The 12,607-nt window shown below is 37.7% G+C and overlaps 2 protein-coding genes across 8 annotated transcripts; both read left to right on the forward strand.

Annotated features, from left to right (window-relative positions):
* The first annotated feature begins 62 nt into the window (after positions 1-62).
* LOC18019280 (exportin-7) lies at positions 63-9,768 on the forward strand. Of its 7 annotated transcripts, none has more exons than XM_006399013.2 (30): positions 63-212; positions 807-874; positions 1,331-1,588; positions 1,691-1,851; positions 2,021-2,086; positions 2,486-2,603; positions 2,937-3,046; positions 3,162-3,257; positions 3,378-3,501; positions 3,780-3,847; positions 4,364-4,450; positions 4,596-4,748; positions 4,824-4,919; positions 5,035-5,094; positions 5,187-5,305; positions 5,403-5,490; positions 5,863-5,967; positions 6,044-6,148; positions 6,239-6,291; positions 6,386-6,449; positions 6,545-6,679; positions 7,153-7,265; positions 7,350-7,443; positions 7,695-7,914; positions 8,022-8,152; positions 8,331-8,477; positions 8,613-8,741; positions 8,829-8,927; positions 9,024-9,062; positions 9,156-9,765. In XM_006399013.2, the coding sequence occupies exons 2-30, from the start codon at positions 868-870 to the stop codon at positions 9,291-9,293; spliced, it is 3,183 nt and encodes a 1,060-aa protein (XP_006399076.1). In that variant the 5' UTR covers positions 63-212; positions 807-867; the 3' UTR covers positions 9,294-9,765. The 7 variants fall into 7 exon arrangements, with proteins under 7 accessions (XP_006399076.1, XP_006399075.1, XP_024011600.1 ...); XM_006399012.2 differs by having other exon boundaries at positions 6,047-6,148; XM_024155832.1 differs by having other exon boundaries at positions 807-837.
* Positions 9,769-10,938: 1,170 nt separating this feature from the next.
* LOC18019281 (cytosolic sulfotransferase 1) lies at positions 10,939-11,989 on the forward strand. The gene has a single exon (XM_006399014.2). The coding sequence runs from the start codon at positions 10,966-10,968 to the stop codon at positions 11,962-11,964; it is 999 nt and encodes a 332-aa protein (XP_006399077.1). The 5' UTR covers positions 10,939-10,965; the 3' UTR covers positions 11,965-11,989.
* Positions 11,990-12,607: the final 618 nt, after the last annotated feature.

Raw genomic sequence — 12,607 nt, forward strand, 5'->3', positions numbered from 1 at the left:
AGAGGCATAGAGGTGAGAGCATCTATAAACGAAAAGGAAGTTATACAATCGGCAAATGCTCATCGGCATAAACGCTGTCATCGCCTGATCAGACTGCACGTCTCTTCTTCTTCTTCTTCGTTGTCACCATCGACGCTTGGCTGATCGAGATTTCAGTTCGCCGGAAAAACTTACCGAACAACAAATCGGAGTGGCTACCAGCTCAATCTCTGGTAAGGCAAAGTTTGTTTTCTCACATCGTTGTTTTCCGAGTTTTCTTTGCTTAATGGTTTATTGTCCCCAATCTTGTGATTCGTGAAGTGGTGAAGATCGATGATAAATCCTCTTCCTGTTTTTTTTTCCGTAAAATGATTTGGATATGATGGAAAATGCGAAATCTAGGTTTTCTATGGGCTCATCATTTCTTACTGTAGCCGTTTTCTGTGTTCGAATGGATATGTTTGTCCTTGCACAGTATCTTAGATGATTTAGCGTACCATAGATATGTCGACATAGTTCTTTTATTGTTTCATCAACACATTTTTTTCAGTGCGGTTTTATGAAATCTGATAGATGTAGCTGTGGCGGAATGATAATGTAAAGTCTGCGCTTAATATCTTCCAAGTATTTTGTTTCGTGGCTATTTGTGCTTTAGCTTATATTGTCTGGCGTATCAAACTTATAGCGGCATTTGATAATGTGTGGCTTTTGTCTAATATAGTATTTGTAGCTTTCACGCTTTTGTAAGTCCGGCGTTTTGTATGACTAGTGTGAGAATATATATGGGTGCTCTGGCAACTGAAGTTGATTTTTGATCTTTTAAACAGAAAATCAACCCGAGTACTGAGCTGGAGTAAGGTGATACACAGCTTCACTACATTTTCCATCATGCAGAGTTAGGAACTTAACTTAGCCATTAGGCTGTTACTTATTTCGTCTATTACGACTTGTGTACTCCCTCTCTTGCCCTCTCTGTTCTACGGGGTCTAAGTGATATTTACTGGTGGCTCACTTAATGTGTACGTAGCCAACAGATACTGAACTTTTGTCATTGATAGTGTTGTTCCGTTTCTGTTTGGATCTTTGTGTTTCATTTTTTTGTGAAAATGTGTCATTTGATTTTTCTCCTGCAGCTTGTTTGATTCATTGTGATGTTACATTTTAATCCATATCTAGAAAAGTTGATTGAAAAATAAAAAAGGCTCTCTGGGAAAATGTTATTGTAATGATTTATTCCCTTCTTTTGGTCCCACTGAACAGTTCGTAATCAGGATACACTGTAATAAAATCTTCACGAAATATTCTTGTTAAAACGGTAGTGGTATCTCTTGTTTTCTATCTTTTTGGTCAGATTGTGCTTCGTTACCGATGGAGAGCTTGGCGCAACTTGAGGCATTGTGCGAAAGATTATACAATTCACAGGATTCATCTGAGAGGGCTCACGCTGAAAATAGTCTGAGATGCTTTTCGGTGAATACGGATTATATATCGCAATGTCAATACATTCTCGACAATTCATCAAAACCTTATTCCTTGATGCTCGCTAGCTCGAGTTTGTTGAAGCAAGTGACAGATCATACCCTACCGCTGAATCTTCGACTTGATATCCGTAAGCTTCTTATGCTGTCCTCCTAACCAAGTGACTAGATATAACCTCTTTCTGGCCTTTAATATTTTTACTTGTTTCTGGTGTTCTGTTGGTTGTGTTTAGGGGCTTATATTGTGAACTATCTGGCTACAAGAGGACCGAAGATGCAATCATTTGTTATTGCTTCGCTCATTCAACTGCTTTGCCGGCTCACAAAGTTTGGATGGTTAGATGATGATAGATTCAGGGATGTGGTTAATGAATCAACAAACTTCTTGGAACAGGTGATGTATCTTCTTGGAAAGTATTGTTACTTTGTTCCCATGGTTCTTTTAGTGCTCTGTGGACATTTTAATTGTAGAAACCCACGTCGATGATACTTTTGTAGAAGTTTCAGGTTTTTTCAATAAGATTTTTCTGAATATGTTTCTGTCATAAATTTTGATTGAATAGGGTTCCTCGGATCACTATGCTATTGGCTTAAGAATTCTGGATCAACTTGTGCAAGAGATGAATCAGGTTAGTTATGTATTGTGGTCGAATTTTCACGTCATCTTAAAAGGCTGGAATAATCCATTGTGCAGTTTGCGATTCCTCGCATGGATTGCTCATTGATTCGGAGTCATATTAGCTTTGAGTTGCCTCATCTTTCTGTTTCTTTTTGATATAGAGTATCAGTTTTTTAGTGCTGTGTTGTATATATAACTGTATTGTCTGTTTCCACGAATTTTCTATATATTCATTGAAAACACTTCGTAAAAATATAAGATGGCGGTTGCTAGATTTGACAGAACTGTTTATGTTTACGGCATGCATTGTTTTAAATATTTACCTCATCACAATAGTATTGTCCATTTATTTATTTTTTGTGAAAGGCTTATTGACATTTCTTCATCTATCTTTTGCCCAATTCTTTAGCCTAATCCAGGACTGCCTTCTACACATCACCGGAGGGTTGCATGCAACTTTAGGGATCAATCCTTATTTCAAATATTCCGAATAGCGTTGACTTCATTAAGCTATCTGAAAAATGATGGTAATATTATTAACGTAAATCTTGTAAGGCATTGATGTCATCCTAGTTGGTTGCTGCGCACGTGTGCACTTTTCTAGCTGTAAATGAATGGATACCACTTTAGGAAATTCTAACTGTTGAATGAGTTATCTTTGTCAGTTTCTCATTATATTCCGTCATGCCAACTTTGAAAACTTATAAATGCCAATTTGAAAATATGTGCTATGGGAATGTTTTGTAACTGAGAAGTACGCTTGTCGTTGTCTATCTGTTGGTTAGGCATAGGCATGGAAATCTCATTTTCTTTTTGCTGTTAGTTCAATAGTAATGAGTTCGACATTGTCTTTTTATTAGCCACCGGACGTTTACAAGAATTGGCGCTTTCCCTTGCACTGAGGTGTGTATCATTTGATTTTGTTGGAACTTCAATTGATGAAAGCACAGAAGAGTTCGGTACAGTTCAGGTAGTGCATTTATAATGTGTTATCTCATCCTGTTTTCCAACGCTTAGTGCCTATGTATTTGTGATACTCGTTTTTCACGGGTGTTATAACTTCTTCTTTTACCGATATTTTTTAGATTCCAACTGCATGGAGGTCAGTATTGGAGGATTCCTCCACGCTGCAAATATTTTTCGATTATTATGGTAGTACAGAGTCACCTCTTTCGAAAGAGGTATGTCCGTAATGTTTTTTTTTTTTTTTTCAGTTCTTGAAGAGAAGAACATATATACGGTTTGGACACCTAAGACTTTGATTGTGCTATTTGCTGATGTTCCTCTGTCTTAACTTCTAGGCTCTTGAGTGCTTAGTGCGATTGGCTTCTGTAAGGCGCTCTCTGTTCACAAATGATGCTACCCGCTCTAAGTTTTTAGCTCATTTGATGACTGGAACCAGAGAAATTCTTCAAACAGGAAAAGGTGTGTTTGGTGTATTGTACTGTGGGATTTTTCTCTTCCTGGCTATACAAACTAACCTAAGGTGCTTCATTGTATGCATCTGTTTCATTATGTTTTTGAACTCTTAATGACTGAAATCCAGCCTCTCACTTATGTAGTCTGCTAACATGTTACGTATTGTACACGTTGGTCTTGTATTTATTGCATACTTAACACCTCACTTATCTTAGTTTAACCTATAATTTCTCACTGACCCCGGTCCATATCTTCCTCAACACAAATTGCTTTTGTTGAATCAGGTCTTGCTGATCATGATAATTACCACGTGTTTTGCCGTCTACTTGGGCGTTTTAGGTTGAACTATCAGGTAAACGTCTCAATTAGATTCCTTTCTAATTCACTCATTACTGTTTGTATAATTGTAATTGTGTCATAGCTAAAAATTTATATTACGATGCCATGTACTTGGGAAATGTACACTTGTTTCGTTTTCTGTATGTGACAGTTGGACGGTCTTCACTATTCCTAAATACTGATGCTATATGTACTTTAGAACTCAATGATAGCTCAGAAACAGTTTGAACTAAAGTTCCTGTCTCTTTAACCATTTCCTTTTGGAGGATACTTATCTATCTTGCCTAAATGTTAGTTGACAATCATGGGTTGGAGCTCTCGGTTTTTATTTTCCGGTGCTTTGTATTGCTTTGATTTCTCTCTGGACGTTCCTTTGTAATGGTATACTACAAGATAATGCCAGCATGTAATTTTTTTTTTTTTTGTGCCGAGTCTGTCGTAAATTTTTTGGAGTTTGGAAATGGTCTATTGGTTTATTTTGGCCGATAAATTCAGATCTTATGTTATAGCATGTATAATTTATTTGCAGCTTTCAGAGCTTGTGAAAATGGACGGTTATGGTGAGTGGATACAGTTGGTGGCAGAGTTTACACTAAAATCTCTCCAGTCATGGCAGGTAAATGTTCGCAAGTTTATTTTAGTGAATGCCTTAGCAAATCTGGTTATCCTTCGACATGATCGATTTTAGTATAGCTTAAATGGTTAGCTGAGATGGTATCTAGTGTACAATTCGTATAAGATTTTTTTTCTTTTTCTTACAGTGGGCCAGCAGCAGCGTGTATTACCTTCTTGGAATGTGGTCCAGATTAGTAGCATCTGTTCCATACTTGAAGGGTGATTCACCAAGTCTACTCGATGAATTTGTACCTAAAATTACAGAGGGTTTTATCATCTCCAGATTCAATTCTGTGCAGGTATAAAACACCACATAGTATGGAAGGGTCCCAGTTCCTAATTGTAGCCAGTAATTTCCTATTTTCTCTTTCCAGGCTAGTGTTCCAGATGATCCGACTGATCATCCTTTGGATAAAGTTGAAGTCCTGCAGGATGAGCTAGATTGCTTTCCTTACTTAAGCAGATTTCAGGTTATCCTTTTTCTGGATTTGCGTGTCATGCGGTACCCTTGTTCTGCTCACATGTTTCATTGATAATGTTATATCTTAATACAATTAAACTGCATCTGAGGTTCTTATCATGCAGTATGAAAGAACGGGCATGTATATTATAAACACGATGGAGCCTCTTCTGCAGTCATATACGGTAAAGCCAACTGATCTAATGTGCATAGCGTATTGGTGTTCCGTAGATTGCTTTTTGTGCCTTATCATGTGAGCTGAGTGATTGTGTAACAGGAAAGAGGGCAACAACAGTTTGCTGACAATTCTGAACTGGCACTTATTGAAGCAAAATTGTCATGGATTGTACATATTATTGCTGCTATTGTTAAAATCAAGCAGTGCAGCGGTTGTAGGTAAGTTTCTATCCAATCTTGGGGTTTTTTTTTGCGTTTGGGTCTGTTTGAGGAACCAAGCAATATATGAACATGGGAAACTAAACGTTTGGTGCAGTGTGGAGACGCAAGAGGTGCTTGATGCCGAACTTTCTGCTCGTGTTTTGCGGCTAGTAAATGTTATGGACAGTGGACTGCATAGACAGGTGTTACATCTGTTAATTTCAAGCAGTTAAGATAATCGTAGATAATCTCTTGGATTGAGTAGTTCCATTTTGGTATAAATTGGATTAGCCATGCAGATGGGAAGGTTGTCCGGCATCTTGATGTATGGTACTAATTTATCTGTATTTCCTCCGAAAATCATCATGAATACTGCTGGAAGATCTAGCTTAATTTATAACAACATATATTAATATATCCCGTTAACGTTTTTAATGTTTTGCGTGAACTGTATAGGATATTGTGATAATTTTCAACAACCGTGTGCTCCACGTGTTGGGTTTTCTTTTCTCCCAGATGAAATCACTACTACTATCTCATCTGTAAAGTAATCAAATGACACATTCTTTATGCAGAGATATCGTGAAATAAGTAAACAACGGCTTGATCGTGCCATTCTTACGTTCTTCCAGAATTTCCGAAAGTCTTACGTTGGTGATCAGGCCATGCATTCATCTAAAGTAAATGCAAACTGTTTCTTTTTTATATATACTTTTTTGTTCTTTGTGTAGTCCTGATACTACCATTCTGTTGCAGCAGTTGTATGCCAGATTGAAAGATCTCCTTGGACTCCATGATCATCTAGTTCTGTTGAACGTTATTGTTGGCAAGATTGCTACAAACTTAAAATGTTATACAGAGGTAACCTTGTCGTTTGCTACCTTTTCTAACATGCCGCTCTAAACATCAAAGTTACATATTGTGTAAACAATCTCTCTTTTGTTTCTCTAGAGTGAAGAAGTCATTGGTCACACGCTAAGTTTGTTTCTGGAGTTGGCATCTGGGTAATTCCGTTATAACCTAATTAAACTGATGTTATATTAGCTCACTGTATTTTGCGTATTAATTTTTTTTTTTTGGTTTGGTGTACTCGTGCAGATATATGACCGGGAAGCTGCTTTTAAAGTTGGACACTGTGACCTTTATTATTTCTAATCACACTGTAATTCTTCTCCAGTTACTCTCTTGTGCGGACATCATTGTGCATTGTAATGTATCACTGGCAATTATCTTAGTATGCTAATTGCCTAATTTCAGAGGGAGCAGTTTCCATTCTTAGAAGAGTACAGATGCTCTCGCAGCAGAACAACGTTTTACTACACTATTGGCTGGTTGATTTTTATGGAGGATAGTTCAATAAAGTTCAAGACTTCTATGGAACCACTTCTGCAGGTTATACACCATTTTCTTTCAGTATCTTATTGTTGCAGCTTTCATTTAGCATAGTGATTATGTCTTTATCTGCACTGCATACTGTTCTCTGATTATGATGATAGGGTTGCATGTTTTGTACGGAAGAAGAGATGAAAATAGTTTTGTTTTTCTTCTTACACATTAACTCAGGTGAAGCATAAGAAAGACTTATCCATGGTCAAATTTGCATTGAAAAATGCAGAATCGTCACCCTATTTATAGTTCTAGGCATAGGTTGAAATCCTATATACTCCCTTACATGGATTGTTCCATATCCTAATCTTACGATATCTTGTAGGCAAGGCTGTGCATCTTTTGTTGCATGTTTTGTTCCGTAATCTAATTATAATGGCGTATTGGTGTCTTAGTTTTTGTAAATTCTCTACTCTTCAATTTTCCGATACAATGATTGGTTTTAGCCAGTAAATAATTTTTTAATTCAATCATGCTAGGTTTTCCGAACCCTGGAATCAACACCAGATTCGATGTTTCGCACTGATGCAGTGAAGTTTGCTGTGATCGGATTGATGAGGGATTTAAGAGGAATTTCTATGGCTACTAGCAGGTCTTGACTTCAGCTAGTTACTTTGACATCCATAGGCATTTTACAATCTTATGATTTATTTAAGCTTTTCTCTTTTGATTTCAGCCGGAGAAGTTATGGTCTTTTGTTTGATTGGCTGTATCCCGCACACATGCCACTTCTTTTGAGAGGGATCTCACATTGGTTCGACACACCAGAGGTATTCAGTTATGCATTCTGTTCCGTTGGAGTGTATAAAAGGTCATTGACCCAGTAATAACCTGAGTCCACTATTGGACGAAAGATCTGATCTTTGTATATATATAGTTTACTTGGATAACTTAGCATTGTTGATAATACGTAGTTTCCATAAGTGGCTTCCACTGTCACTGAATTTACGCATTCTGCCATTTTTATGTAAATAGTGGTGCCTTCCGTGTCTCATCTTCTCTTCTTGGCTTGTTGATGTAGGTTACGACCCCGTTGTTGAAGTTCATGGCTGAGTTTGTGCATAACAAAACCCAGCGCCTTACTTTTGATTCTTCTTCTCCAAATGGCATCCTGCTTTTCCGGGAAGTCAGTAAATTGATTGTGGCCTATGGTTCAAGGATTTTAGCCCTTCCAAATGTTGCGGATATATATGCCTTCAAATACAAGGGGATCTGGGTTTCACTGACAATTCTGTCAAGAGGTTTGAACATGGTTTTGGCATTCTAGAACCAATGACAGCTAATCATTAGTTGTTTGTTGTTAAGTTGATTATTATGTTATGAGACTTAATAATCGTCTAATGGGCAGCGCTTTCGGGAAATTATTGCAACTTCGGTGTGTTTGAACTCTATGGCGATCAGGCTCTTGCAGATGCACTTGATATCGCGTTGAAAATGACCCTAGCAATACCCTTGGCAGATATATTAGCGTATCGTAAGGTATGTGTGGCACCGCGTTTTTGTCTTCAATAAATTCATTTAGTGATTCAATCAACCAGTCTTTGATTTTTAATAAACGCATAGAAATTTTTGGCGTTCAATCTTTTGATATTGTTTAGATTACCACGATTAACTGATGTGCACTCTTAATCCCAAATCTTTATTGTCTTCTTTTCAGCTTACAAAGGCGTACTTTGGATTCGTTGAGGTTTTGTGTGGCAGTCATATTACCTTCATATTGAAACTGGATACTGCCACTTTTATGCATCTCGTAGGTTCCCTTGAATCTGGACTCAAGGGGTTGGATACAAGTATTTCATCACAGGTGAGAATTGTCTCAAAAATGTTAAGACCCATATATATATCAAGAAATTTTTCAAGTCATAAGCTGCAAAGTATCTTCTTCCTCGGGATACCACTTTCTTTAAGCACTGAGAAATATATATTATCATCGTTTCAGTGTGCAATAGCTGTAGACAATCTTGCTTCATATTATTTCAATAACATCACAATGGGGGAGGCACCTTCTTCTCCCGCTGCTATTCGTTTTGCACAGCACATTGCAGACTGCCCTAGTTTGTTCCCCGAGGTAACTCATTACGCTCCTTTGGCAGATGCAACACAAAAAAAAAGAGATTTAATACACCTTTATTAACGGATTTGCTCGTATAAGCAGATATTGAAGACGCTGTTTGAAATAGTTTTGTTCGAGGATTGTGGCAATCAATGGAGTCTCAGCAGGCCGATGTTAAGCTTGATTCTTATAAGTGAGCAGGTATGTGTAATGTATATGCAGTTTTTTTCTTATCTTTCTGTTTCCGAAATGGGCTTTTGTTCATTCCTCTAACTTATTCCCAACTGCTTTCACCAGATTTTCTCTGATCTGAAAGCTAAGATCCTCGCATCACAGGTGATGATCCAAAATTCTCCTTTCCTTGCTATTATACCTGAGTGTTGCTTTTGTGTATGCGCTGAAATATTGAGCCTTAAATTAATGGTGCAGCCAGTGGATCAACACCAGCGACTCTCTGCCTGCTTTGACAGTCTTATGACAGACATATCACGGGGTTTAGATTCAAAGAACAGAGACAAGTTCACTCAGAACTTGACCCTTTTCAGACACGAGTTCCGCGTTAAATAGAATCGCCATACACAGCCCTTGAGCCACGTTCTACTACATTAGGGTCTCATCAGAAAGACCCACATGACATATTGAATCAGAAGTTCACACTTGCGTTAAAAAAATCTTCAGGAGTTTTAAAAAAAAATGGAAAAAACAGAAAGTACTCTCTAGGTTGTGCCATTGTGGTACTGTACAGTTTTATGTTTCTCCCTCTCATAAGCTTATAATATTTTGGTCGTTCGTTGCATTTGTGGCTTCTTCAATGTTGGGATTTATTTTGTCTACTACCGAAAATGTTGGCGCTCTCTCTCTCTCTCTCTCTCTCTCTCTCTCTCTCTCTCTCTCTCTCTCTCTCTCTCTACTGTAGAACGAAGTTAATGTAAAGCATTGAAATTTAGGGTTTCCTTTTGGCAAATGTTTGGGAGAAATTAGGCCAAATATTCTTTGTATTTGTTTGTGGATGGTAAACAAATCTGAAAGAAAATGCAATATTTGTTTTGATGTGCTTCCTCGTTCTTTTTACTATATGCTGGCAAGTGGAACCAAGATGTATAAACAAAAACTGCAGTCAAATTAAAATACAAATACAATTGATGGTAAAGCAATACAAAAACTATAGACTAAACAAATTGTATTGACGTGGTTCTTGCGCATAAGTCATAACAGAGTTCAATAGTTTTCTTATCGACTTATAGAATCCCAAAAGGGAAAAGTCTCAAGTCTTAATCCAATCCCATTTATGCAAATCTGATTCTGATTTCAAGGAGTTCTGTTTGAAGAGGAAGACGAAGTGGAAGAAGAAAAAGAAGAAGAAGGAGAAGAGAAATCAGAGAGGTTTCATCGCCTTTCTCGCGCTCTGCAACGAAGATTTGAACAGTGATATACTTAAATGAGTTATATTTCTGTAAATGATTATTATTTGCTTTGAATAAGTTCTCTTTTCTCTCTCGCGCGTACGTGTAATAATATGATTGGTTCTATGTCGCAGAACGTGATGCCACGCGCTTAAAAATGTAAAAACATTATCCCACTCGCATCCACAGCGCGTTGCGCGCGTTGGGCCAAAATCGAAAGGTTCAATTTTGCTCGTATTTTGCCAAAACGCGGTCATGCGCGACTTTTTCGCGAGTGAGCTATTTTTTTATTATTTTTTTTTTTTTCGGTGCGTTTTATTTGTTATTGGATTGTCGTTTTCGTCATAATTTAGTGAAAATAGTCCTTGAAAGGGGAGGGTTATGCTGTATCTTCAGAATTCTCACTTGGTCTTGTTGCTTTGTGTATGTCTTTTTTTTGGTGGCTCAAGGCCGTGGAGGTGATTCGCTCGGTTCCATGGACTCCTTTGTCCATCGCTTACTCCAGTATTTGGGGAGCAAAAAGAGGTTAATCGTCTATGCTCTGGATTTCATAGTAACTGTATCCCATTCTTATTCCTTTGTTGATAGGAACTAAAAGGTAAATAATGCTGGCAAGTGGAACCAATATGTATAAACAAAAACTGCAGTCAATTTAAAATACAAATACAATTGATGGGAAAACAATACAAAAAAATATAGACAAAACAAATTGCACCCATGTGCTGATATTCACCAAGTAAATAAAATAAAAATAGTGGTGGCTGTTAATTATATATGTAACTAGTGATGTCTACATTTCAAGAAGAACACCATAGTTTTCTAAATACCCAAAAAAAATGGATCAAAAGGAGATTCCAAAGAACTTGAGAGATGACAACCTCAGCGACGAAACAAAGACTCTCATCTCTTCACTTGTCTCCGAGATAGATACGCAAGGGAACAAGCTCTACAACTACCAAGGATGTTGGTACTACTCTGCCACTCTCCAAGGTGTCCTCAATTTCCAGAGAAATTTCAAGCCTCAAGACTCCGATATTATCATTACTTCTTTCCCCAAATCAGGCGCAACTTGGCTCAAGGCCCTCACAGTTTCCCTCCTCGAGCGATCGAAACACTCTTCTTCTCATGATCATGATCATCCTCTGCTATCTCATAATCCCCATGCGCTAGTACCATCCCTTGAGGCTAATCTCTATCTTACTAGCCAAAATCCGGATTTGATGACCAAGTTTTCACCATCGCCGTCTCCGAGGCTCTTCTCTACTCATATGCCGTTGCTTACACTGCAAGAAACACTCAAGGACTCCCCTTGCAAGGTCGTCTACTTGTGTAGGGATGTCAAGGACGCATTAGTGTCTCGTTGGTTTTTCAGGTGCAGCTATCTGAAAAAACAAGTAGAGAGACACGTTCTTGAGGCTATGTTTGAGTCGTTTTGCAGCGGAATCAGCTTTTACGGTCCCTTCTGGGACCAAGTCTTGAGCTATTGGAGAGGCAGCTTGGAGGATCCCAGTCATGTCCTTTTCATGAGGTACGAGGAAATGAAACAAGACCCTTATACTCAGCTCAAGAGACTTGCAGAGTTCTTAGGCTGTCCTTTCACTGACAAAGAAGAAGAGAGCGGATCTGTGGACAAGATCTTGGAACTCTGCTCTCTGCGTAGTTTGAGTGACTTGGAGATCAACAAAACCGGGAAAACGTCTAACGGCGTGGACTACAAGTTCTTTTTCCGAAAAGGAGAAGTCGGGGACTCGAAAAATTATCTCACTCCTGAAATGGAGAGCAGAATCGACAAGATTGTCCGTGAAAAGCTAGAAGGTTCGGGATTGAAATTCTAAGTGGTTGTGGTTTAAACTTTTACTTTCTTTGATGCATTGTAATAAAGTAAAATTCGTACGTCTACTGTGATGTTCCTTTGATTGTTTTATGTTCTTGGTATGATTAATAACAATGTTCACTTGCTTTTGTTCGCTAATTTATTTTAAAAAGGCTTCAAGTCTATAAAACTCAGTTTTGGCTAAACCAGTCGAAACTAGTCAATTAGACACCATTATCTCTAATCTCTAGCCCTTCAAGAAGAACATAGACGATGAACATGTATTTGGCAAGGAGATAATGTTCCCAGCGACCTATCGTAACCTAGAAAGGCTAGAACATGATCATAGTAGCTCAATAATTGCAATTCATTATTAAAAAAAAAAAAAAAATCATGGATGAGGCAAATACTTCAGCCGACAGCTAGCAATGTATTAAATTATTAAATTATGAATTTTTATAAGGTGATACACGTGACAAAAAAAATTAGAAAAATCAGAAAAAAAATTTATAAGAATACTTTGCGGTTGTTGAGACGAATTAAACATGTACAAAAATAATTTACAACCGCAAAGTATTCTCTCAACAACCCATTATTTGCCTGATTAGTTGTTGCACGTAACAAGAATCCAAAAACATAGCTTATTATATATAATGACTACTTGT

This window comes from Eutrema salsugineum, unplaced genomic scaffold (assembly GCF_000478725.1).
Source record: "Eutrema salsugineum unplaced genomic scaffold, Eutsalg1_0 scaffold_2, whole genome shotgun sequence".
In the NCBI taxonomy this organism is placed as follows: domain Eukaryota; kingdom Viridiplantae; phylum Streptophyta; class Magnoliopsida; order Brassicales; family Brassicaceae; genus Eutrema; species Eutrema salsugineum.

What these genes read in the sequence shown, in the direction of transcription:
- LOC18019280 (XM_024155830.1), top strand. An exon ending in AAGCTATCTGAAAAATGATG is followed by an intron (nt 2,604 to 2,936) that starts GTAATATTATTA and finishes TCTTTTTATTAG; the next exon opens with CCACCGGACGTTTACAAGAA. An exon ending in AATTCTTCAAACAGGAAAAG is followed by an intron (nt 3,502 to 3,779) that starts GTGTGTTTGGTG and finishes TTGTTGAATCAG; the next exon opens with GTCTTGCTGATCATGATAAT.
- LOC18019281 (XM_006399014.2), top strand. Translation starts at nt 10,966, where the DNA reads ATGGATCAAAAGGAGATTCCAAAGAACTTGAGAGATGACAACCTCAGC.